Genomic DNA, 24,501 nt, shown 5'->3' on the forward strand with positions numbered 1-24,501 from the left:
TCCCTGTGTGCTGTCCTCCAGGGAAATACAATCACCAGGCACAGTGATCTCAAAGCTCCTCTGACAGTGGGATCAGCAGTTAGCAGAAATATTAAATACTCCTAAAGAAGAAAAGAGATGGGGGGGGGAGATGAGCTGATGATAAAGGTCTGCCAAATGTCACCCCTGGGTTACAATGCTGAGAAAATACACTTCCCTCTTACAGCTCTTCCCCTAAGAAATTTGTTTAGAGGGGTTTGACAGCGTCGCAGTACAGCGGCTGCGGCACTGAGCTGGTCACGCTCCCTCCCGGCCGCATCCTCACCGCGCTCTGCAGCACCTGTGCAGCCTGGGCTGCGGTGGCATTGTCACTGATTTCCAAGGTAACTGCTTTTTTTGCTCTTCTGAGCAGACATACCTGCATGGGGGGGGTTGGGGGGGGGAGGATGGCTTTTTCCCCGCTCCCTGGAAGGATGGTAAAGTGATATACTGGGGAAGAGAGGAGCTTCCATAACTTCACTAACTGCGGCAGGCGATTTAGAAATAAGACACTTCTCACGGCCAACATGACAGTGGATTTGGAGCGTTCAGAAAACACCAGGCCAAAATACTGGAGACATCTTGATCTTTTAAGACAGCTTTTTCAGTACTTTAAGTGAAAAGGGGGGAGGGGGGGGTGAGCGAGGAAAGAAAAAGAGAGAGAGAGAAAAGCTGCAAGGAAAATAATACAAAGCCGGCACAATTGGCATCCAGACAGTAAAGAAACAAAGTTTTTGAGGTTAAGAGAAGGAAAGACAAAGCTGTTATGTACCCGAGGGATGCAATTTTAGTGGGAATGGAAGATTTGAGTGGGAAAGGAGGAGCGCTTGCCTCTGGGCTCTCACTCTTCCAGCAGTTGGGCTGCTGGCATCTCAATTTGAATTGCTGGGTGAGTAGCACTTGCTGCGTGCGCGCTTTCCGTCTTGACCATTGAACTTCTTATGTGACTCCGCTCCCTCTCCCTCTCTCTCTCTCTCCCTTTCGTGTGTGGAATAACAAGAAAAAAAAAAATAAAAAAAATGGGGGAGAACCAAGCAAGCATCCCTGGCTGCGACCTTAGTTAGCTGTGCTGTTGTTATTTATTTATTTTATGGTAATCACTGTTTTTAGGAGGGGGAAGTATGACTTTTCGATGGCACTTTAATTTTCCAGCGGTCACGGGAAGCGAGTGGGGTTTTGTCTCGGCACAATGGTGCAGCGGGGCAGAGTTGTTGCACTCCTCCTCTTTTCTCCTTCCTCCGCCCGATTTCTTTTTTCTTTTTTTTTTTTTTTTTGGTTTTTTGGACGGGGGGGGGAAGAAATCCTCTCATGCTCACAGGGTGGGATCAGGGTGTGTGCGGAGGGGGGGCTCAGAGCCCCGTGTGCGTCAGGTTTCGGGTTCTGATTTATAGATGGGGAACAATGGTTAACAGCAAGGGTGAAGGGAGCTCGTGTATCATCTGTGTGTTCCGCACGCGGTGATACAGCCACGCAGGGAACATGACATCACTCTCTTTCTTTTCTTTTTCCTTTGGGGCGGAGGGGGCCACTTCAAAGCTTTCTGCAGTTCAGTGTGATATTTCCTTAACTCTGAAACCATGAAGGTAAAATTGTTGTTTTAGGACAAAAAGTGGATTTGTGGCTGGGCACATGTGGTACAGCAAAGGGTCTTTGGGACGGATGTGGTCTTGCTCCTGGCATAAACAAAACGAGATTAATCTTGTTTCTTTGGGGGAAATTAATGAAAATTGCATATAGTAATTTTTAATCGAGTGGTTTGATCCTGTGCTTGGTTGACACCCCATTCCATTTTCTAAATTCTTCATGAAACTCAGCTGTAAAGTGAAAGATGAAAATTTCAGGGACGCTGCATAATTGCAAAATGATTTCAATCAGTGACAAAGAATATGACAAATATTACTGAATTTTAATAAATCTGAGTTAATATGTGTCCTGACACGGTGCTCCCGTGTTCATTACCAGAAGTCCGACAGACTCTTTTATTTTCATCCTAATTACAGGAAGTAACCCAACCAACAGCCAGTGCTGTCCTCTGCCTGTACTGACACACCGAGCACAGAGATGGGCTGAAGAATCTCTGAGAGTAACTCGCTCAAACTGGAGGTTCTGTAGGAGCCTTCAGGTTTCTGCTGTTGGCTTTTCCAGCCCTGCCAGGCTTGCTTATTGGGTCCCTTGATCCAGGAGCATTTCGGTGCTACCTTTCCTAGGAAGCTGAGCTGATTTATTTGCCTTTTCTTGTATAAAGCGTAGAGGTGATAAAATCCTGTAGAGATTTATAACAATCAAAATCTGAACTGATAGTTATTGAGATGTTTCTTTCTCTCTACGTGCTGCTGAGGATGCAGCCTTACATGAGTGGGGACGAGATACCGTAAGCATCCCTCTACCTACACAGGAATTCTTTTTGCTGGGGTGTAGGGTGGAAGGCCTCTGGGCACAGTGTGCACCTGTCTCTTCCCTTCCAAAACACGGGCAAGGTGTGTCAATTCTGATGCACGTTCAACATCATATTTTCAGAGAACTTTTGAATTTATTCAAGAAATAATTGATACGGACTGTTAATTTAGCCGCTCAGTAGTTCTGTGGTGGATGAGTGATGTTTTGAGTACATTTAAAAACAAAACCATTTTTAGAGCTTTGTTACTTCGTAAAGTATTTAATATACATTTACTACCTATATTGCATCATGGTATTGAGCACCTTCTGCTACCATTTGTGAGCGCTGCATTTTTAAAGGCTGCACTGAAAACTTGGCGATCTATCTCGAGGCATGTATGCGGGTGTTGGTTTTTTCATAATGCTGCTGTTGCTGAAATAGCCCAGTGCTGGTGGGGACAGGCATGCATGGCAATTCTTCTTCATTTCTTGCAGTTTTTTAACAGCCGCACATTCAAGTTCTTGCTAGAGACAGAAATCAGAGATACCCTAATGAAATCAGGGGGCTCGTTCTTCTGCAGTGCCATGGCTGTGTGGTGCTGAAATTTGTGATTTACATGCAAGAAGCAAAGCTGTTCATAACATGGCATTTTACAGACTGCTAGGTAGCAAGTAAAATTGCATTAATAGCTATCCATACAAAGCGCATTAAAAATGAAGTCTCTGAGGGCAATTATGCAATCAGTCTTTCGCTTAAATTCCTTTTTCCTTCATCCTACCTTTTCTGAATCTCGGTATGTGTGCTGTTGTTCAGCATCTCTCCCCCGGTGCTGTTCAGGACCATCACCTGAACACCTGTTCAGCTTCCATCAGTCACTTTGCTCCATGTTTCTGTTGACACATTTTAGTGTTACTACTTCAGGAAAGAGTGGTTTTTTTGGCTTTAATCAGGTAAATGCCACCACTCTGCTCCTTGCCTTGTTAGATATGAAGGACTGCTTACTTGCTAGAGAAGAGATAATATCTGCCTAGTAATTAACTACACTTTCCTTAATTACAAAGAAATCATGGGATGTTTGTCCGATGGTGAAAAGGAGTGTCGTATCTCCTTGCATAATGAAGAACTCACTCTCTGCCCCTCGGTGCTGGGAACACAAAGTCACAGCGCTGCCCACCCTCACTAAGCATTTCACCTGTTGATCCCATCAGCTGTAATGCTGAGCTGCTGGGACACTGCCCAGTGGTGTGCAGCCTCCATGCATGCGGTACATCTGGGAAGCATGAGCACACACCCAGAGCCAGGATGGATGCAGCATCCCCTATATCAATAAAACGGAATGATCGAGTTAAAATTGGCCATAAGTGTAATTAAAAGTGATACTGAGGGATGTCAGAATGTATAACTGTGTCTAAATAGGTGGGTGTCTAAATCTGGGGCTGACCTGTCCCATAACACTGTGTGGTCCAAGGATGCAGCGTTAAACTTTTATTGAAACCCTGTTTATTTTTTTAAAATAATAATAATAATTAAAAAATAATAATAATAATAATAAAATAATAATAATTTTTTTTTAAAAAAAAAAAAGGGAAAAAAAACCTCCAGAATACAGTGGCAGTAAGATTACAGCCCACGCCGGCTTTGCAAGAATAGTGTGAGTGCACTTAATAACATGTTTTACTGCTAATGTTTTTAATTCTCCTGCTTGGGAACTACCAGGAGGTAATTAGAAAGCTAAACCCCTGTTCTTTCTTTTTACGCTAGAGGATTTGGCATATGCTAATTGTCACCAGATCATTTCACGTAATTGCCTTTTGGCGAAATTAAGTGGAAATTTCCTGAACATCTCCAAGGTTTCCCCCCTTCCCCTCCGAGCATCCGCTCTGGGCTGGGAAGGACACATGGAATGAGCTGGTGCAGGAGCTCGGTGCCTCACTGTGTGGGGGGCATGTAGGAAGAGCAGAGGGAAAATGCAAACACTGCGTTCCTTGAACGGAACTGCTGGATGTGCTTTTGGGATCGCCAGGAGAGCGGCTCTGGGGGAAGCTGACGGCTCTTTTGGAGCAGGTAGGCTCTTGCTGTGCTTGAGAAGGGGAGGGGCAGCACAAAGATATCCAACGCTGCTCCCCACTTCTCTGTTTTTTTCTGAAGGGGATGGCTGGGAGGTGGTTTTTTGTCAGCCCCTGTCTAGGGGGGGTTATTGTCCCAGCACATGGTTGTCAGTGCTCCTGTCATCATTTGTGTGAAAGAAGAAAATGAGCCTTTCTTAGGAGGGCGAGATGTGATTATCAATGGGAGCCTTGTCTCCCATTACAATAGGCAGTTAGCTTAGGGCAGGACCTTAGGCAGAAATCAGCTACCTTAAACTGTGAAAGGGCTCAGGCCACTGTACCAGCCATAATGGGGCAAGGGGAAGTAGTTTTCAGGAGAAAATGCTTAGGTGTGAAAACATCCGTACAAAATAAACGGAGCAGGGTAAAATCAAATCTTTATTTTTTCAGGGAATGCTTTCTCACTGGCAGCAGATTTTTGTATTGGTGACTCAGTGCCCATCCCTTCCCATCTAGTGGTGGGTCTGGTTGATTTTAGCCTTTCTGTGACCCTAAATGGTTGCACTGAGGTCCACTGGGTTGGAGCTCCCAGCTGGAGTTTGGGGCACTTCTGCTGGTCTGGGTGCTCTCCCTTGGGTGCTGGTCACTTTGGCAAGAAATGGAAGAATATTTTATTTGCAACAATATCTTGGAGTTTACTCCTTCTTGCTGCTTATGTTTCTGATACTTATAGATTTTGGGGGGAGGAAAGTTCATTCCAAGGCAGATCTAGTAAGAAACCAACCTATAGGGAAAAAAGACAATCTCTTGCGAGCATCCTTGGAGCTGCAGTGCAAGTGCAGCTCAGGAACATCTGTTAACATTTCCCTGCCCATAGCATAACTGCAATAGCACCATCTGGAAAATACAGGGAGGCAAGTTATAAACCTATTTTTAATGTGAGCCAGTACTGAATGGGACCCTTTGCCTACCCCAGGGAACAACTCCGGGAGCACTGCTAATTCACGACCACCTCCGACCTTCTGTATCCACCCTGGAGGAGGGCGAAAGGCTGACAAACCCTCTTCTGTGCTGCTTTTGTTTTATTGTATTAGGCTCATAAAGGCACTCTCAGGGTCCATCTTTCTCCAGCGGAAAGGGAAAGCTGCTGGGGGGGTGGAAGCGGGAAAGAGGAGGATGCAGCAAAAAAAAAAAGACAGGCGGAGCTCTAGCTCCATTTGTTTTCGGTGGATAGTGATTAATAGCTATGAAGGTGGATGGCAAGCTCGGGGTCCTGCGTGGTGGGGAAGGAGAGGGGTCCTGGGACACTGGTGCTCATCCATCTCCCACTTGCAGGGGATGCTCATGGGAGGCTGCCCACCCCCTGCTCAGCATGCTGGGTGCAGGGTCTTGGGGCATACTCCGGAGGTGGCCCATGACCCTACTTTCCTCTAGGGCAGGAGCTTCCCCCTGCCCTGAGCTGTGGGGATGGAGCAGAGAGGCAGTGCTGTAGGGTCTGGCTGCCTTGATGCTGTGGTGTGGTCGTGCTTTGCTTGGAGACGGGATGCTTTTTGAAGATTTTAGTAACATTACCCCTATGAGGACAGAGCTTCTGGCAACCTTGGCATATTCTCTTGAGTTAATACCATGTTTTATTATTGAGGCCAAATAAACTACGAATTTGCAAACAAAAACTGCAGTTACAAACTCTTCCTATTTAAAGGTGGTTTTCTCTTTGTGTGCCCAACAATACAATGTTTCATCTCGTTCAAGTCTTATGTTATTTTCAGAGACTTAGGAACTATTGATTTATACAGCATGTATTAACTTCTTCAATAAATGGGGAGTATTCTTCAGTGGGGTGTATTAAATTGGGCTGTATACACATAGAAGCATCTTTCATCCTGTTAATGAAATGTCCTTACCATGCAACAAAGACTAATACACAGCAATTTACACACACAATCCCCTGCAGTTTAAGTCTGAAGTTCTGTTTTATGTTTTTTGCTTTTTTTTTTTTTTTTTTTTTTTCCTATAGAGGCTCATATCAAACTTAGGCTAAATGGATCTTGGAATCCCTCTCTAACATATAGCAGTCCAAAATTTGTTGAATTTGTTACCTTTTGTTTTTTTCTTTTTCATTCCACAGCTCAATTGTTCAAAATCATCTGTGTTTAAGAGCTCCCAAAAGCATTTCAGATTCATATATAGAGATTTAGTAGTTGAGTCCCTGTGGGGACAATTTCCTCTGGTTTGCTTCAGGCAGGGGTTATCAAGAAAAGCAAACTTCTGTCGGATTTTTTTTTGCAATTCTTTACCATGCCCTCTAACCCAGCGCATGAGACCCCAGCTTTCAGTGCAGACAAGTGATTTACCAGCACATGACTTGGTGCTTTGTAGAAGCTGAGATTTCTCTCCAGAAATCTCCACTTACTCTCGTCCCATTATCACATGCACTGATGTTAATCTGTGTGTGTCCGTGTAGCTCTGCTTTCCCTTTCTGACATAGCCATAAATGGAGTCCTTCAAGTTGCCAGAGATATTCCGGCATCTCACAATGGCTTTTAGCTTAAAACTGGCCTTCCTGAAGTACTCCCAAATGTGTCCTGGAGAAAGGCCTTTTGCAGGGGGTTGGGTGGCTGAAGTCACCTCATAGGTGTCTGCTATTGACTTCCCTGGTTTACCTTTCATTGCCAGTGGATGGGGTTAGGACCACACTTGTTTCTCTGGCTGAGCTCCCATTGACTTCAAAGGAAGATGCATATGCAGGATTAATCCTGCTCTTTCCCAGCTAGTCCTTTCTTTTTCTCTTTTCCAAGGAAGTTCAGTTAACTTCAGGAGTTCTGCTTTTAAAGAGCAGCTCGTTTAGCATACTGTGCATTATTAGCTTAGCTTTCAAGTTGCATGTGCTATTCTGAGCAGAGTGAAGGTCCCTTTCTTAGTGTGTAATAAACTGCAAAACAGAGTGCAATCCAAGCCAAGGGCAGCAACACAGCTGCTGACTGATTTTTGAGCATAGATATGGTAACTTCCCATTTTTTTCCCCAGTACATTCTTCCCACACCTCTGCCCCAGCATCAGCAGAGCTGCAAAGAAGTATCCTGCTCTTATACCTAACACCTTTATATGAATCATCTGACTTCAGGGCAGTCATCCAAGAAAAGTGACTTTTACATGGGGAAAACTGTGCAGACAACTCTAAGCTGTTGGTTTTTTATTGTTTTTCCCCTTTACTTTTTTTTTTTTTTTTTGGTAAGAAAGTTTATGTAAAACATATAATGATGTAAAAGCCACACCATTTTGGCAATATATTGCGGGGGTCTTAGTTTATCAGAGCAGTGGGAAGTGGTTTCCCACAGCGTATGTGTAATCCTCTATAATATATATATATGTATGTATGTATGTATGTGTATATATATAGGTGTGCAAGTCTATTGTTCTCCTCAAGCGTTGTTGTCTCCTTAAGCGTTCTTGGCTTAAGTCTAACCCTCCTTGGGGCGGTTCTTCTGTCCTTTACTTGTGTTTTTAACTAATCAGTTCCAGTTTCTGAGAACAAGCTCTCAGTAGAAGTGCTGTTTTACCGCCCATCAGGAGCTGAATGAGGTTTTTATCAGTGATGTGTGGATGCAATTGAGAGAGCAGAGAGCTCCAGCAGCCAACAGTCATGCTTTGGCCACCAAAGAACAATCTGTGGCCAGCAAAAATCCCTCTCATTGAGAACTCTGCTTTCTGCAAACTAAATTTCAGGTAGCCATTTGGCCATGCACAATGCTATGCTGTTAGTGTGAAAGCTTGTTAAATTCTTCGGTACTTTCAGAATGTTGAGTGTTGGTTCACTTGGAAGAGAACAGATTTTTGGCCAGAGCACCTCTGGAAAGAAGGGGCTAAGTCAACATGGCTTCTCTGATGATGAGGCTGGCTCTGTGCAGCCATGAGTTGCCCATGGCTCTGTAGCCTCCATCAGACCCAACACAGAGCCTGCTGGGCCCAGTGTGCCATGACTCACGTGGGCTTTATTGTGCCGCAGTGCTGAACCATTCTCTGCAAGGGCTGCAGAAAAGTAAACCCTGCTGTCGTTTCTCAAATAGCTGAATTATTTCTGAAAGGCTTCTATGAGAAGCAGAGAGGATCGGAGCTGAGCCAGCTCTCGCTGCATGGGCCCCGGCACTGGGGTGCTGGGCTGGCAGCAGTGGGCCCCGGATGGCAGCGGTGCTGTCGGGGCTGCCCTGCACTCACTGCTCTGTTTTAATGCGATTCCTTTTACTTGATGTTAATGCAAGTTGTTCCTTACTTAAAGTAATAAAAGGAAATGAAGACACATTCTAAAATGAAACCTGACTCTAATCCATTCATCATCTAATACCAGCCTCTTTATCTTTGCTGGTACCTAATCTGGTTAAATGTCCCTGTTGTAGGATTTTAGTGAAAATCCTCTATGGGGAATAGGGTTTTTTGCAATTGGATTACTCGCAGTAAATGGTCCAGCAGTTCGCTTGTTTCAGCTTGATTTTTTCTTTGTGATCTTGTAAGGGTAAGTTACAGTTCAGCCTGTCTTTTCCTTTCATTCATTGACTCGCACATTTTTTTATTGTTGTGAAGAAAAAGATATGTATATTACCCTCCCCTCTGTCCCCCCAAATAGGAATGTGAAAAGAAAAACCTCCTGATGTCTATGTGATTCTTCCCCCCACAAGAGTTTCAATTTCAATGGCTTTATCTGTGTTTTTGCCATTATTTATATAGATGAATATTTTAGCAGCCTAATTCATCAGTATCCAGTTTCCATTTATTAGCACTCTCTGATGAATTGATAATTAATCAGCTCCTCTAAAATATATATATATAAAATATGCAGGTGATTGCTTGTCAGATTAATGCTTGCTGATGAAGGGAATACTCTAGCACTACAAAGGCTTTTTATCTGGAGTATTTGCAATGAGCAGTAAAATGCAGAACTGAAAGTGAGGACAGGAAGGGGAAAGGAAAAGACCTGCAGGTCAGTGAGCATTTGGGTCTCTTGCTAATTAAATGGGGAACTCTGTCAGCCCCTCGCTGAGGAGTCTGCCTGCATCTTCGAGGTGAAGCACAAGATTATCAAATAGAAAGGACAAATTTTAAAGAATTGCTGTTGCTCCGTACAGGAGCATGACAGGTCAAAAAGATGAAAGAAACTCAAGAGCAGGGAAAGTGTGTGAGCAGATTTTAAGCAAGAGGGTGGGAAAACTGCAAGGTTGGCACCAAGAAGGGATCTGGAAGAGCATGGAGCTCACAGGAATCCTAGGTGCTCTGTTTGCTGCATGTTGTGCCTCATGCTGCAATGGGGAGTGTGCAGCCTTCTTCTAATGCCATTGACCTTTTTCTCTTGACAGTCTAACAAAGTGCCAGTTGTGCAGCACCCGCACCATGTACACCCTCTTACGCCGCTTATCACATACAGCAATGAGCACTTCACACCAGGAAACCCTCCTCCACACTTACCAGCCGACGTAGATCCAAAAACAGGTAGGTGAGAAATAGTTTTGGGTTTTGAGAGAGTGTGGGTGGATCTCTCCATTCTTTGTATTATGGGGAAAGATTTCCCATGCTGGAGCATGAGTAAAATGTCAAATGCATGTGAGAATCTGGACAAAATAGTTTATTTTGAAGCTAATTAGGCTTCAGAAGGAAACCTACTGGGTGAATTTTCATAAAGCTTCTGTAAAGTGACACCAGACTTGCATGTGTGGGGTCGTTTGCAGGTGTGTTTCTGTGCAAGCATGATACCCCATCTAGTAGTCGAATCTGCTAACTGCTTGCTTTGCATGCACGACCCAGAGAGTTAAACATGTACATTCTGTGATCTGCACTTACAAAATTGCAGCTGGAATTTTAAAGGTGGTGGGTCATGACCAGTTTCAAAATGAATCTCTTTTAATTCCCCAAATCCCATTGTTTCTGTGTCAGGAGTTCAGCCATTTTTCTCCTATAATGTTGAATTTTCATCCACTCTAACTACTTAACTCCAGCTATCTTCTTGCAACTCTTTTCCCCAATGTAAGTCTACCCAACTCTCAGTTCAGCCTGAAGGGCAGTCTTCGTGAATATAGAGCAATGTGTAAAACCCTGACTAGATTTTTTGGTGTTACAGAATAGAATTTACATGTTATTCTAGCTTTTAAAGAGTCCCTGTTTAACCCGAAGGCACAGAGAAGTCAAACAGTGTCAATCTTCATTCTTTAGGCTGCACTGAGCTCCTAGTGATGGTGGTTGTGTTTTTGTTAATCCAAGGGCCAGCTAGTTAATTGGAAAGAGCATCTGAAACTGAATCCATGTTCAGAGATTGTCAAAAGAACTGCTCTGCATTGTCCTAACTTATGCAGATAATTTATTTAATCTCCAGCCCTTGAATGAGGCAGTGCATTAGCTGTTTTTCACTCCATACACTTCAGTGGGGGCCCCTCTTAATTGTCCTTAATACTAACTTCACGTGGCTTAAAAGGAATCCATCTCGCCATCACTGGGTATTGCAAGTGAATAGCATAGTCAACCTCTCATTTAAATTATGGTAGTACAGGGAATAGCTTTTAAATGGTTATCGTAAAACATATGATTAACGTCTGTAGACTGTTTGCTTTTCTTCAGTGAACATTCTTTCAAGTGTGCAAATAGCTCACCGGATGGTTAAAGCCCAGTTAATCTGTTTGGTTTTTGTAATGGAGAAAAAGCAGTGTCTGCATGAAAATGTCACACAAGGAGATTTAATTTAGAGATTAAAAGCTTCCCGAGTGACTTAAAAAATAGTTTTAAGCCATTATTGTGGTATCCCCTCCTTTTAACATCCTTCATTTTAATTCTGCTTTAGCTATGTAATTGTGTTCTGACTTGCTACTTGAAAGAATCAGTCCTGTAGCCTTTGCTCCTCCCCCGAGTAATTCCTACTTGCTTCCAAGGCAAGGACCCTAAGGTTTGAGCTTCCACCTGGAACTGGTTTCTGCTCCCTGAGTGGGAGCTGCATCAGTTTCAGATAGGATTGATGGGGCCCCTGTACCCTCTGCCCTCCGTTTTACCAAGCACTTCCAGTCTCTGTCATTGCTTTTATTTTTCTGCTCTTCTATTAGGTTATGCAGAAGATTAGGAACACAAAACCAAGTGTCTTTCTTGCACCTCAAAAGCAAACAACATTTGTAATTATAACAACTTCGTACCTCCTTTTGGAGGTTGCTTTGGAATACTGCCATGCTACTGAGTGTGCAGTAGAAGTGTGAGTAGAACCTGTGCTGTTTTGGAGAGTTTGAGAGTGAAAAAAACACAAACTTGATAGTTCTGTTGATTACTGAAGACAGCACCTTGCACAGCATCTCACCAGAACAGTAGCTGAGGCTTCTTAACTTCAATAACAAAATAATTATCTTTGAGGACATGACAGAGAGAACTGTGTTAGTTTTTCTGGTTGAAGCTCATTTACCAAGATGCCAAGAGGTCATTTATAAGACTGTGAAACAACCTTTAAAAACTCAAAGCAAAGTCATGAGTATTGGAGTGAGAAAGTACAGATAGCTTAAACAGATTGTTGAGTGAGAACTATTGGTGATTTGTGGATGGTTGGACTGGGTGATCTTGTGTGTCTTTTCCAACCTTGGTGATTCTATGATTCTATGGTAACAATGTAGAAACATTTTACCTTAGGTTTACTTCTTCCAGTGTCTCAACACTAACCCCCTTCTATGTTCTTTTTCCACAGGAATTCCAAGACCTCCACATCCTCCAGACATATCTCCTTATTATCCCCTATCACCAGGCACTGTAGGACAAATCCCCCATCCGCTAGGATGGTTAGTACCACAGTAAGGAGTTCCATTTTTTTAATTTCCATTTTCTTTTTGATGTTTAAAATTCATGTTAAAAATTGTGTGCGTGCGCGCCTGTGTGTATGTATTGAGATAAGTCTGTTTGCCAACTGCCACTTTATTGAGTGATTATCTATTTACCCATCTCATAAAAATTAATTAAAACTTGCACCAAGTCATGTGGTCTTAAACAAACACAGGCAGCTGAGCACAGCTTTGCATGTTGTCTCAACCGACCGATGGCTCGTGAAGCACGCATTTTTAAGCTGTTCTGCAGAAACGTTCTCTACTTGTTAGTACCTTTACGCTGCACCACATTTGTTTGTTTAACACACTCTCATGTTTGGTTTTCTGGGAGCTCACAGTGGATCTAATGGACTTCTTAATTTTTTATTTTTTTTTTTAACAGGGCCATCCTCATTATAAATGTTAAAGTTTATATTTCTTTGGCTTTCCCTGTTAAAGCCCCATTCTGTTTTCTTGTGAAACAGTAAAGCTTTACATCAACTGGTGAACAGCATTCCTGGCTGAGACAGGGTTGTACAGTTGGCATCTAAGGAATGGAATTTTCTTGCAAGCAAGAAAGAGGAATTAGCTTACTTTAAAAATGGCTAAGAAAAAAAAAAAAAAAAAAAAAAGCCATGGAAAGTAGTTGTTGGGTTTTTTACTTGTTTTGGTGTGTTGGATAGAATATTTTATTTTAATTCTCATAAAATACACTTGTGCTGCTGCATACAATGGTTCTCTGTATTAGAGATCAAGGTTATTACCTTATTTTTCTTATGTAGCCAGCTTCAAAGCTAGAAATTGCTTGTTCCTGCTTGAGGTTGTTTGGCCTTCTGTGCTAAAATACCTGTATGTGAGTTTGCCTTCCCTAAGGCGACAGAACTCACACCCATGGGAGAACTGGGATGAGTGGAGGCTTCTCATGCACCTGAGCCTCTAGAAGCACTGATACCTGTCTTGCTGGAGCTCAGGCCCCAGCAGCCCACTTGTGGCCTCCCTGCAAGTCTTTGTTTGTGATAATGCCACTTGCAGAGGCTGGATGCCCTCCCTCACTGAAAGGGAAGCACATCCACCAGCTCTCTGCAGAAGGCTGAGTTTCTCCAGAAGAGCAGAGCATGAGCAGAACAAAAATCCAGAGTGTTGCTCTCTCTGAAATTATAAATTCCTCCTTGTTTGTGGTGATTTACCATTTGTGTAGGACATCTCGAGCCCATGTCAGCTTCTTTTTTTCCTTCCTTCCTGCTTGCAAGGCCTGACTGAAGTAAAACCAGCTCAGGTTCAGAGCTGTGTTGCAACTGCTTAGCTCAAGTTTGCAAAGCAGAAGCCTCAGCATTCAATGTACTCAATAAATGCTGAGTCAGTAATTTTAGAGATGACAGAAAGTAGGAAGAAATTATTCATTGTTGTTGACCTGTGCCTTATTGCACATCCTTATCTCATAGAGTTTTACGTGTGCAGACACAGGTTTGTTCTTCTTGAACCTCATGTTGTGGTGCCAAACCCATATAAATGTTGCCACACATGGCCAATTTAATCAGGCAGGTGATAATGGTAATCTTTGTCACAGGAAGTCTAGGTCATCACCACTGGTTTATAACAAGCCAACACCCATAGTGTATTTGTCTACCCACAGCTCTCAGCCAAATGGCTTATTGTGAGGGATGATACCATCTCATCACGCTTGCTCTAGGAGAGCAGTATGGCCAATTTTTGAAAAATAAAACAAAGTTTTTATTTCCCCTCTCATTTCCACTCATGGTTCACCATTAACATCCCAACCCATCTCTCCTCAACTGGCATGGATGTCTCTAGCATAGTAGCCCCCCAGAACGCAGCCTGCCCATTCAGATGACATAGTTGAAGGACAGATGAAAAGAACTAGCCAACACAGACAAATCTCAGTCAGAAAAAGTTGTGTGTCTTTCATGAGGATGCTGTTTTGCATGTTGCTGTATTTTTTAATTATTGTAATGAGGTGTGATTGTCTATTGGTTACCCACAATACTTCTTGGGGACTCTCCCCCGGTAACTCTTGTCAACACTTGTTAATCTGACAAAAGGCTACAAATTAAGCTCTGTTAATTTAATGTTTTCTCACCGAGATCTAAATACCGAAAGAGGCCCAAAGCGCAACTGAAGTCCTTTGATTCACTGTACTTTATTTTGGTATAAATTTACATTCATTATTGTTTTCCTTTGGATGTGTAGCCCTCAATTAGTGTGATGGCTCCATTAAAGCAAGCGAGACTTCGCCTTTAATTATTACAACAAAACACCTAGTTTCAGCTTGGGGAGAGGGTCTCTATTGACATAAGCAGAGGTTATAAAATTTAATTAGCCATTCCTATCAGATTTATGGCATTCAAATTGTTCTGTGTTTCTTTCCTTTGATCCTTGCTGTACAATCCCCAAGATTTTTGTTCTGATCAAATGAGAATAAAGCTTACTGCGCAGAGAGAAGTTTTTTGTTGTTTTTGTTTTTTGTTTTTTTTAAACCTTTTTTCTTCCTCTCATTCTCTCTTTCCCTTCCTTTTGCCAGGCAAGGTCAGCCAGTGTACCCAATCACGACAGGGGGTTTCCGCCACCCTTACCCAACAGCTTTGACCGTCAATGCTTCCATGTCAAGGTGAGTTCAAATACTGAGGTCCTGAGTTGAGAGCAAGCGTAACTCCTCCTGCCACCTTCTCTAAAGGAGAGCATTTCATCTAGGAAACATATTCCTGAAAGCACATTAGTTAAACTTTTGTGTTTTGGAAGGATAGAGGAGGAGAGCATGAGCAGCATCTTCAAATTTCATGGGAATAGGGTATTTTAGTGCTCTCACTGGGCTTTGAGAATTTGTTTTTGAGAGAGAGATGGAGTAGTGGAAAGTCATCTGTAAAAGCTAACTAAATGAAAAAGCTGAGAAAAAGGGTTTTTTAAAAAGCAAGGAGGAGAAGTCGTGACATTACTGCTTTCTCAGTGGCCATCAACCCAGCACCCTGTGTGCAAGAAGGGAGGCTGTGGAGAGGGGGACTGCTCTGCAAACAGGGTTAGGAGGAGGGTTATTGCGCTGTGTTTTCCTTACCAAATCTCCAAACACTGCCAGTCAACATAAAAGGGCCTGCCTGACCCTCTAAAGCTTTAGAAGTATATGTTTCTCCCCCTCCCTACTTCCAATTAATTCCATCTAATTTTCCAGGGGCTGCTAGTTTTATTTACAAACTGGTTGGCAGCACTATCTTTAAGTAATCACTAATTGCTCCTAATGATAGTTTTATTTTCTGTTCATCTGATTTTCAGTCTGGTTAATTAAATCGGTGGAGGTTTAGACTTTCCTGATGGGCTGAAACAGCTAATCCATTTTGATGATGACACATAATTAAATTAGCATGCATTACATAGCAAGGTTCCACGTCCCTTCCCTTCTCTGTCCCTTCCTCTACATCTCTGCAGCCTAATATGTAAAGGCTGGCATATAGAGGATTTAAGGAGGAGAAGATTAGGGGATGGGGGAGAAAAGCACACCTTCTTAAGCAGTGGAAACCTGTAAGTAAAGCTCTGAGTGATCGAAAGGGGAAATACTGTGCTGTGTGCTTTAGATAAGTAGAGTAAAAGCAAAAATTCAGATTTGGTCACATTGCTCCAGCAAGTAGAAAAAGACGACTAGAAAAAAACAACTTAAAAAAAAAAAGAAATAAAAATTAATGGACCCAGAGGAGGGAAGAAAAAAATTCTGTGTTGGAAAGAAAACTGCAAATTTAAACAATAATTCCTTCCCTCTGTTTAATCTTTTTTAATATCTATAAAAGACTTGCAGGCATGGTGTGAGGCAAAGTAGAGCTTGATTTTAGTTTAATTATTATTAGAGAGGCTAGTCATTTGGGGGAGGGGGGAGCTGTGGGAGGGGGCAGGCTATATTCCCAAGATAGGCTTTATGAAAGGTATCTAGTTAAAAAGAGTACACAGCAAATTAAATACATTATTGTGGTAATGGGACGACAGAAGTAGAGGTCTATTATACTTATGGCAGTTATAGGAAATGTAGGCTCCTTGCCCTGTTCTAGCACATCCTTTGATATTCATTCCATTCAGCAGCAGGGCCAGGACTTCTCAGAATTAAGTGATGGGTCATTATACTTTAAACACCATGGAGAAGCCTAGATTGGCAATTAAACAGCACTTGCTGACACTCGCTTGTGCCACCCTGTGACCCCCTTTAGATTGAGTTGTTGGAGCTCGGGGCCCTCAGCCTGCTAAATTGGTAGCAGGCACTTCTCCTGACGAGGGCTGGCTCTGAAATCTGCCGGCTTCAAAGGGAGCAAGATCATGTATAAACCATAATGTGGGTGCACCGTGGCTCAAAAAATAAGGCAGGAATAGATGAAATGTTACAAGTGCAAGGGGAAAATGAGAGAATAATGACAAATCTAATGCAACTCAAAGCAGAATTGTTGCACAGAAAAATGCATCCCACTGCTTGTGCATAAAATCAAGGCAGGCAGATGACATCCAGTTAACAGAAACATGTCAACAGTGAAGTAAAGTGAGAGTGAGTAAGAGAGAAGCCCCTGAGACAGCCAGGAACAAAAAATTAGTTGTCCTTAACAAGTTAAGACTCATCATTATATTCTGGCTTGGAGCCATAAAAGGAGACGGTGGTGTATAATGAGCTGCTTAGAATTTTTAGGGTGTTTATTGCAATTCATGGAATACTTGTCTGGAGAAAAAAAATACAGGGGGATGTCTTAGGCAAAGGTGAGGGGTGTGTGTATGCACACAGCCTTTCCTTTTGTCTCTTGACATGTGCCCATACACACAGAAGCTCAGGCACACACACAGGATGATGAATAGATTTAAGATGTTTATCCTTTGTTTCAGCCCAGAAACTTCTCTCTTGGTTTCCCCTAGATGGGAACACCCTCTGGGCAGACCATGCTCTCATACATGTTTCCTCACACCTGCAGTATCAGCTGGAGCAACTGTGCTGGGCAGTGGGACAGTCCTTGCCCTGAGTCACTGGCTTGCCTGAGCAATGAGGCTGGCATGCCCTGGCTGCTTGTGCCTATCCACAGACCTGCCCTCTGGCAAAGCCTAAGTGTGTGATGAGAGAGCAGACCCCAGCCTCACTACTCTATTCTCAGGGACCTTATCCATAGCTTTCCTGAGCCTTTCTTTCAAAGGAATTCCCTTATTTGCCTATGCTATGATGTAGACCTTTGGAGCATATAATGCTTCCTAGCCCGGAATATTCCCAAAGCTAAGTAATTACAGTTCATTAGTTAGTGTGCTTATGAATAGTTTATAAAAGGTTAATGGGTGACTAATAGTGATTTTAATAAATGATTTAAACTATTAAGGTAGTGTCTTCAGGTTGCTTTAACCACTTACAACTCTTTTCTCCTCTTGTAACAACATACACTCACTTCTTATGCATTCAACATACTTAAAACATCTTCTGATCCTTCATTACCCCTCTATAATATGCCCATAATGCAAATTGAGGCAGGGTTAACTGACTGATGGGCAAACAGTGGCCCTATTGTGAAAAAACAGCTGATGTGGGGGGAAATCAGGAAATAATTGAACAGAATTATGCCATACAAACTCTGAACAGCAGTTAAGTGGTGGCAGTGGAAAATACCTGTTGTAATTGAAATTTCAGAGGAAACTGACTTTTGCTGAATGCAATTACTGAAGTTGGAGTGCAGCCAGGAACTTAAAAATTAACGCTTTGCCCCTTTCTTATTTCTGTGTGACTAGAAGTCTACATGGAAATCAGTAGGCATTTGGATTTTGAGTCTAATTCCCTGCTCACTGGAGTCCATGAGGTGGTGTGATTTACTTTGGGTTTTGGAGCACATTTGTACGGCCCCATACCTAGAAAGGAGTGTCCAGGTCCGACAGGAAGCACTGTGTCAGGACAGAAGCATTTTCAGAGTGCAGTAATAAATGGTCACTGATGATGAACACAAAATTCCCTTTGGAAAAACCGCTATCCCAAAATGACTGCTGAGCTCTAGCTGCCTGCTCAGTAAGGTGGCCATGTCTCTGAAGTGTAGAGTTCACTGGGTGCAGTCTCAGCCTGGCAGAGGTCAGGGGAGGTTTTATCATTTCGTTCAACACAACTTATGTGCATAGGAGACTCCCCCTCTCCCTCCCCAGCTAGTCACTCTTCCAACCAGCACTCTTTTTTTCTAAATGGCAAGTGGGAAAGCATTTCTCCCATAATTTGGGGAAAAGTTACAATTTAAGCAGATTTTCTCACCCTCCTCAATTTTTGATTAGCTGTAGGTACTTAAGTCTTCACTGAAAATAAACCAGTAGAATAAACTCGTCTATTTTGTTGAATTACCTTCCTTTGAAGATCCTGATGATACAACAACCCAACATGTAGGCAGTGTTCATTTTTTCAGTGTTTTTAAATTTTTGATCAGATCTACATTCAGGAAGCAAGTCCATGACCCAGTTATCACTGGAGACCCATTCAGAACTTAACTGCCACCACCTTTTGTCCCCACTAACTCCACTTGCAATTGGTCTTTTGTGACACTTCATAGCCCTTCCACAGCAGTGAGTCTGACCCTGTTCAGGCCCACTCTCATACCCTTCTGTCTGTGAGCTATCACTGAGAGCAGAAGAAAGCAGTATAAAGGCCCACTTTTTGTCTTGGTGATGGTGGGGCAGTGCCATGGCAGAAGACCTGTCCATTGGTCTCTTTGCATGCTCACCTTTCCCTTCTGTTATAACCTGTCATGTACCAATGCATTTCCCCAGACTTTCAATTCTACCTCAGCTACTTCTTCCAGGGAGCTGTGAAAGCATTTTGACAATCTACTTGGAGACTTGTGTCCATGTGTCTTGAGCAAAAGTAGAAACACAAAGAGGAATGACCGTTTTGCTAGCATTCTCCTCCTCCATTGCCATCACACTCTTCTCCTTTCTTTTTCTCCACATCTTTGTTTGTAGGAGCTGCAATTCTCTGTAGTCTGAACAATTTCACATTCTCCCTGTCAGTCCCCGCTCTTCCCACCACTGCCTTCAAAGATAAAATTCTTCTGTCTAATGATCTTGAGTACTACCAGCTGGTAGACAAAAATGCGCAGAGCTCACAGTAGACAATACCTCTTGTTTATGAAAGTACTTCTGTGTCATTTTCTGAATATAGAGAATGTCTAGGCAAGTTTATGGATTTCAAGCTCAGTAATGAAATTTCTAAGAGAGAAGAAAATACAAAGAAAACCCAATATATTTCTGATAATTGTACACAGTCTGTTTAATTGGAGTATATCAACTTTATCTTAAACCCTGTTAGCTAGGAAATAATCATATGTCAGCAATGGACGAAATAATGATTTATGTCTTTGAACTTCCCATATTTTCAGGGTACTTTATTTGGACCAAGACAGGTCAAAATCTGAGATATGTCCAGGAATTCACAAGGAAAAAGAACTTCCAGTTTGCCAGATCCATTTAGCCATTAACTTTTTGTGAGAAGACATTTTTAAGTCAAAATTTTAGGTTAGATCCCAACCCCTAGAAGCCTATTGACTTCAATGGGTGTCTTCATTGGCAGAAGCTCAGTCATATTGTGCTTTCCTTATTCACTGCAAAGCCTTTTTGAGATAAATGAGGAACGATAACTTAGTAATGCTTTTGAGAAATTTATTAATTTCAGTTAAAAAAATCTGAATAGTAGTGGTATGTTTCTGCTGTGCTCATTCCAGCAATTAGAATTGTGCAGAAAGGTTGCACATCCCTCTGTATCCAGTTGCAGGACTGGGCGCTATCCATTTATTTGACCACAAAGCTGACAATATTTTTTCTCTTTAGAGAGACTGTTATTTTACTTGAATTTAAGCCTTACTGGGTTACCTTAACATATCAAAACTGACTTAATTCTACACTCTTCCAGCCTTCTGTTATAGCAGTATGTCTCAAAGATTTATTAGACACAAATAAATATTTTCTTTTGCTCCATCAACAAAATGTACTTAATGAGGCTTCTATAAGGATTATCAAAAATGCATCTAGATTGTGTTGGCATTAATATTTTATTTTGCTGTCAATATGCAACAAAAGATGTCATCCCAAATTCACAACATGATTCAGAGCTACAAAAATTGATTCCTTGGTTGCCACAGATCTTTTCTTAGTAAAGAAATGGACTGGTGGATTTTTTGCAGGTAGCTGAAATTCCACTTTCATCCAAGTTCATCCAGTTGAATTTGCCTTTTGTTAAAGATGTTAAAAATCATGATGTCTCATGTCAGTAATGATAATGAAGGGGAAGCTTGGCTTTAATGACATTAGAAGAGTCATTATGTTTAATTTATTGCTAATTAATGCTGCCAGCTTTCATATGCTTTGTCTAGCTGTCATGTGCTTGTTATATGCCTTTTTTTTTTTTTTTTTAATGTGTGTACACATCCCTCCCCATTCATTCATTTTTATTCTGACGATTTACACAGCTTTCTCTCCTCTAGGTTTCCTCCACACATGGTCCCGCCACACCATAGTTTACATACAACTGGAATTCCTCATCCGGCCATAGTCACACCAACAGTCAAACAAGAATCTTCCCAGAGTGACGTCGGCTCACTCCATAGCTCGTAAGTTTTTGCTTTATTGTGTTGTTTTCATCACCCACAAAGTATCACCTTTGCATGTGTAGCTTTAAAAACCCTTGGGTTTGTGGGAATGTTTTTGCTGTAAAATATTCTTAGATTGCTTTTCCCCTTTTTGTTTTGTCTGATTGAGTTGAATGGATTTTAACTATCCAAGTACATGGAAATAATGCTTGCAGACTTTCTGTGACAATTAGGTATGAATTTCTTCCCATTTTTAACAAGAAAATGGATTTTTTTTTAATAAAAAATAAAGCTTTTTGACAGTTTTCCTGTCATTCCGTGCCTACTTTGAAGCCATGAGATACCAGATACACAACAGGAGAAGATAAATTTGAGCATGAGCGGCTTACAGATAGGCGCAGAGAGAGCTGATATTGGGTTTAGGTTCGAACCAAGAGAGCAGTCCCCTATCTCTGTCCCTTGCATGTCTGTAACTTCTTGCGTTTCATTTCATTAGTGTACCAGAGAGACAGCATTTCAGTTCCCACTGATGTTGGGATGTAATTATTTCCTCTACCATCATGCTCACAAGCCCTCCCCATGAACTAAGAACCCATTTTCTGGGCTTGGTTGTCCATGTCTCTCTGAGGTTATTCTAGGGGCTGAGGATATACTTGGTGATATTACATAAACATGAGACAGGTTTTTTTTATAATGCTGTTAAAACTGTTCTAATGCAGCAGCCAGGGCAAGGACTCTAGAGAACCTTCTGTTCCTCTTTCTAGAGACTAATTTCTGAGGATTAATGTTAAGGGATTGAGGGGATTAATTTAATAAATTCACAAGAGTTCTCACTGTGAGGTTTTTGTCTGTTGTATCTTTACCCTTCAGAAAACATCAGGACTCCAAAAAAGAAGAAGAGAAAAAGAAGCCACACATAAAGAAACCTCTTAATGCATTTATGTTGTATATGAAGGAAATGAGAGCAAAAGTTGTAGCAGAATGCACATTGAAAGAGAGCGCAGCCATCAACCAAATCCTCGGTCGAAGGGTAGGTGACAGGAGAGAACCACAAGCAGGGGCTGACTTTGGTAAGAGTCAGACTACTTGATGAGAGAAGGAGTTGTGTCCTGAATTGGTGTGTTTTCCTTCAGTTTCCATACTGGATAGGGAAGTATTCTATGTTCGTATAATTCAACTAAATCAAAGGCCTTGTATTTTTTTTGTTTAGTTTGGTTTGGGTTTTTTTTTTTTGTTTTTTTTTTTTTTTTTTTTTTTCAGACATTTCTGCTGGTGGGGCACATATGTGGGGAGAGTTAATTAACAGCAGTATTATTTCAATGTTATTTTCTTGACTGGCATATGGAAAAATCTCAGTTTTCTTATTTTGTCTTAGAAATGGTCAGAAAAGCAAGTGAGGAAGGAGGAGGCCTTTGGGAAGTATGGTCCAAGTATTAGGAGGCGTGTGATCTGGGAGAGATGCTAATAGGGGTGGGAGGGGGAGAACCACTGTAAATCTGTGACTAACACAGAAGATGTGCTTCAGCTTCTGGATCCTCTCCTCTGGCTTTGTTTAGTTTTCTTAATTCTCTCTCATCAGGAAAATGAAGGGGCTGAGCAAACATAAACGATTAGTTTTGACTCAGCTGAGTTAGCTGGAGTTGCAATCTGGCATTATAAATAAAATATGAATGTCTCTGTGCCAGATCATCTGTTTTTATCAAGTTTTTTATGAAAATCATCTTTAGCTGTGTTTATATATAAATAATCTACTCTGCTGTTAGCACGCTTTAAAAAAACACCTGTGTTTTCTCATTTCTCTCTTTTCTTCACTTCAGTGGCATGCGTTATCCAGAGAAGAACAAGCGAAATACTATGAACTGGCAAGAAAGGAACGACAGCTTCATATGCAGCTGTACCCGGGCTGGTCCGCACGGGATAACTATGTAGGTTCCTATGTAGGTGGAAATTTTTTTAGTAGTAGAGCTTGTAGAAATGTATTTGTGACCTGCTGAACTACGACCACACATTGCACACAAGCACTACTTGGAAAGCGTGCCTCAGGATCCCAATCTGGTAACAACAACGGACGCTTCCCTCTGCGATACTAAAACTATTGGGGATAATTCACAGCCCTCCACATGGAAGAGGCTTCCTGGCTGGGACTAGTAAAAGGTTAGAATTGGGGCATGGCAGTAGAGATCTGTGAAGAAACTCTTGCCTTCACTTTTGCCAGCATCTGGAGATGCTATTGGCTTGCCGTTCATTTTAAATTTTGTCTTACACATATATACATATAATTAAATTCCCCTAGTATGGCTCCTCTCCTTCCCACCAAAAATATAATAATTAGTGTCTTGTGCTTATCTGTGTGAGAGTATAGTGGAAAGTGGAAGAATGACTTATCCTAGCTTCAGAGAAGGACTGGCAAAACCAAAAGCGTGACTTGTTTGAAAGTCTTACTCTCAAGTGGGGTTAAATGAATTATTCCACGCTCTACTCTTGTGTATTCCGATTATGTTCTGCTTTTTTGTGGCCGTGTTATTATTTTTTCCTCTCATCAGTTTTTGAAGAGTATTTTGGAGTTTGTTATCAGTTCATGGAATGTTATTAAGCTTGAATCTCCTCTCCGCCTTCCAGAAAGCCTGTTTGTAGCTAAAAGCAATAGAATTTTCTGTTAAAAATGTAAGATCAGTTGTTGTAACCACTTACTAGTAGTATATAGCCCCTTCTTCCATGAAGAATAAGTGATGCATCTGGTACTAAGTGCTTACAAGCCTAAATCCACAAATTTTTGGCAGATTTGTAGATTGGATTATAGGATTATAATGGAATCTTGATTATTAAAATTAAAATATAAACCACCTAAAACTTTGAAGGTATCTGGTTTTAAAATAAGCCTTGCTCCCAACCTTCCAAGTAGACTTCCATGCAAGTTTGGGGATTAGCACGTGTAAGATTAATGTTAGTTATGTGTAGTGCTACACACTTTTTTTTGTTGTTTTTTAAGTCTGTCTCGTGAATCATTGCCATCATCTCTGGCTAGTTTGCCATTAATACCATGTTTTGCCTCAGTCGTGTAACGTGTGTGCTTTGTGTATGGCAATGTTCTTAGAGCATTTGTGCTTCCAGATGTATGGGTGAAAAAATGAGGTCACAGTCTTCAGTACAGCCTATAGCAGCAGCAGCTCTCTACACTCTCCCACTGTTTCAGCAGTAGACACATGCTCACTTATTTAGCTACATTTACTTATGGGCAGTTTTTGAAATCCTTATGTTCTTTCTTGATCATCTTTTCTTTCTGTTGGACTCTCCCTCACTCCTTCCTTTGTTCATTGCTGACGGTGTAGCCCTGTGCGCTCCTCAGAGGCAGAGGAAATCTCTTTAACTGCTCAGCACTGCTCCTGCTAACAACATTCTCCCTTTCTTTTCAGCATAGTTTGGCCTGAGTCTGTCAGGCTGTAGGCTTAAGGTAGTTCCTCAGCACCGCACAGTATTGTCATCTTGGGTGTTCAAAAGCGAGTGTAGGCTCAGCTGAGGCTTTGGCAATGCTCGCTCTGCACAGTGACTGTGCCACCAATGGATGGGCATATACAAAGCCTTCAGCATTTAGGACCTTTACTTTTGTCCTCACCATGTGAGCAATGAGAAACCCTTTCTTCTTCAGCTAAAAAGGACAGGATGAGAAAGCTGGCAGT

The 24,501-nt window shown here is 41.9% G+C and overlaps 1 protein-coding gene across 23 annotated transcripts in view; it reads left to right on the forward strand.

Annotated features, from left to right (window-relative positions):
* The window catches only part of TCF7L2 (transcription factor 7 like 2), a 172,390-nt gene that overhangs the window by 134,988 nt on the left and 12,901 nt on the right, over positions 1-24,501 (forward strand). For 10 of the 23 annotated variants that reach the window (XM_072339897.1, XM_072339903.1, XM_072339906.1 and 7 more), the window contains 6 exons: positions 9,792-9,924; positions 12,143-12,245; positions 14,794-14,880; positions 20,705-20,845; positions 21,695-21,854; positions 22,642-22,749. In XM_072339897.1, the coding sequence (XP_072195998.1) occupies positions 9,792-9,924; positions 12,143-12,245; positions 14,794-14,880; positions 20,705-20,845; positions 21,695-21,854; positions 22,642-22,749 (732 nt within the window). Of the gene's footprint in view, positions 1-462; positions 908-9,791; positions 9,925-12,142; positions 12,246-14,793; positions 14,881-20,704; positions 20,846-21,694; positions 21,855-22,641; positions 22,750-24,501 lie in introns of those variants that run through there. The other 13 variants (XM_072339887.1, XM_072339891.1, XM_072339893.1 and 10 more) reach the window with 5 other exon arrangements.

Source organism: Excalfactoria chinensis, chromosome 6 (assembly GCF_039878825.1).
Source record: "Excalfactoria chinensis isolate bCotChi1 chromosome 6, bCotChi1.hap2, whole genome shotgun sequence".
NCBI classification, from domain to species: domain Eukaryota; kingdom Metazoa; phylum Chordata; class Aves; order Galliformes; family Phasianidae; genus Excalfactoria; species Excalfactoria chinensis.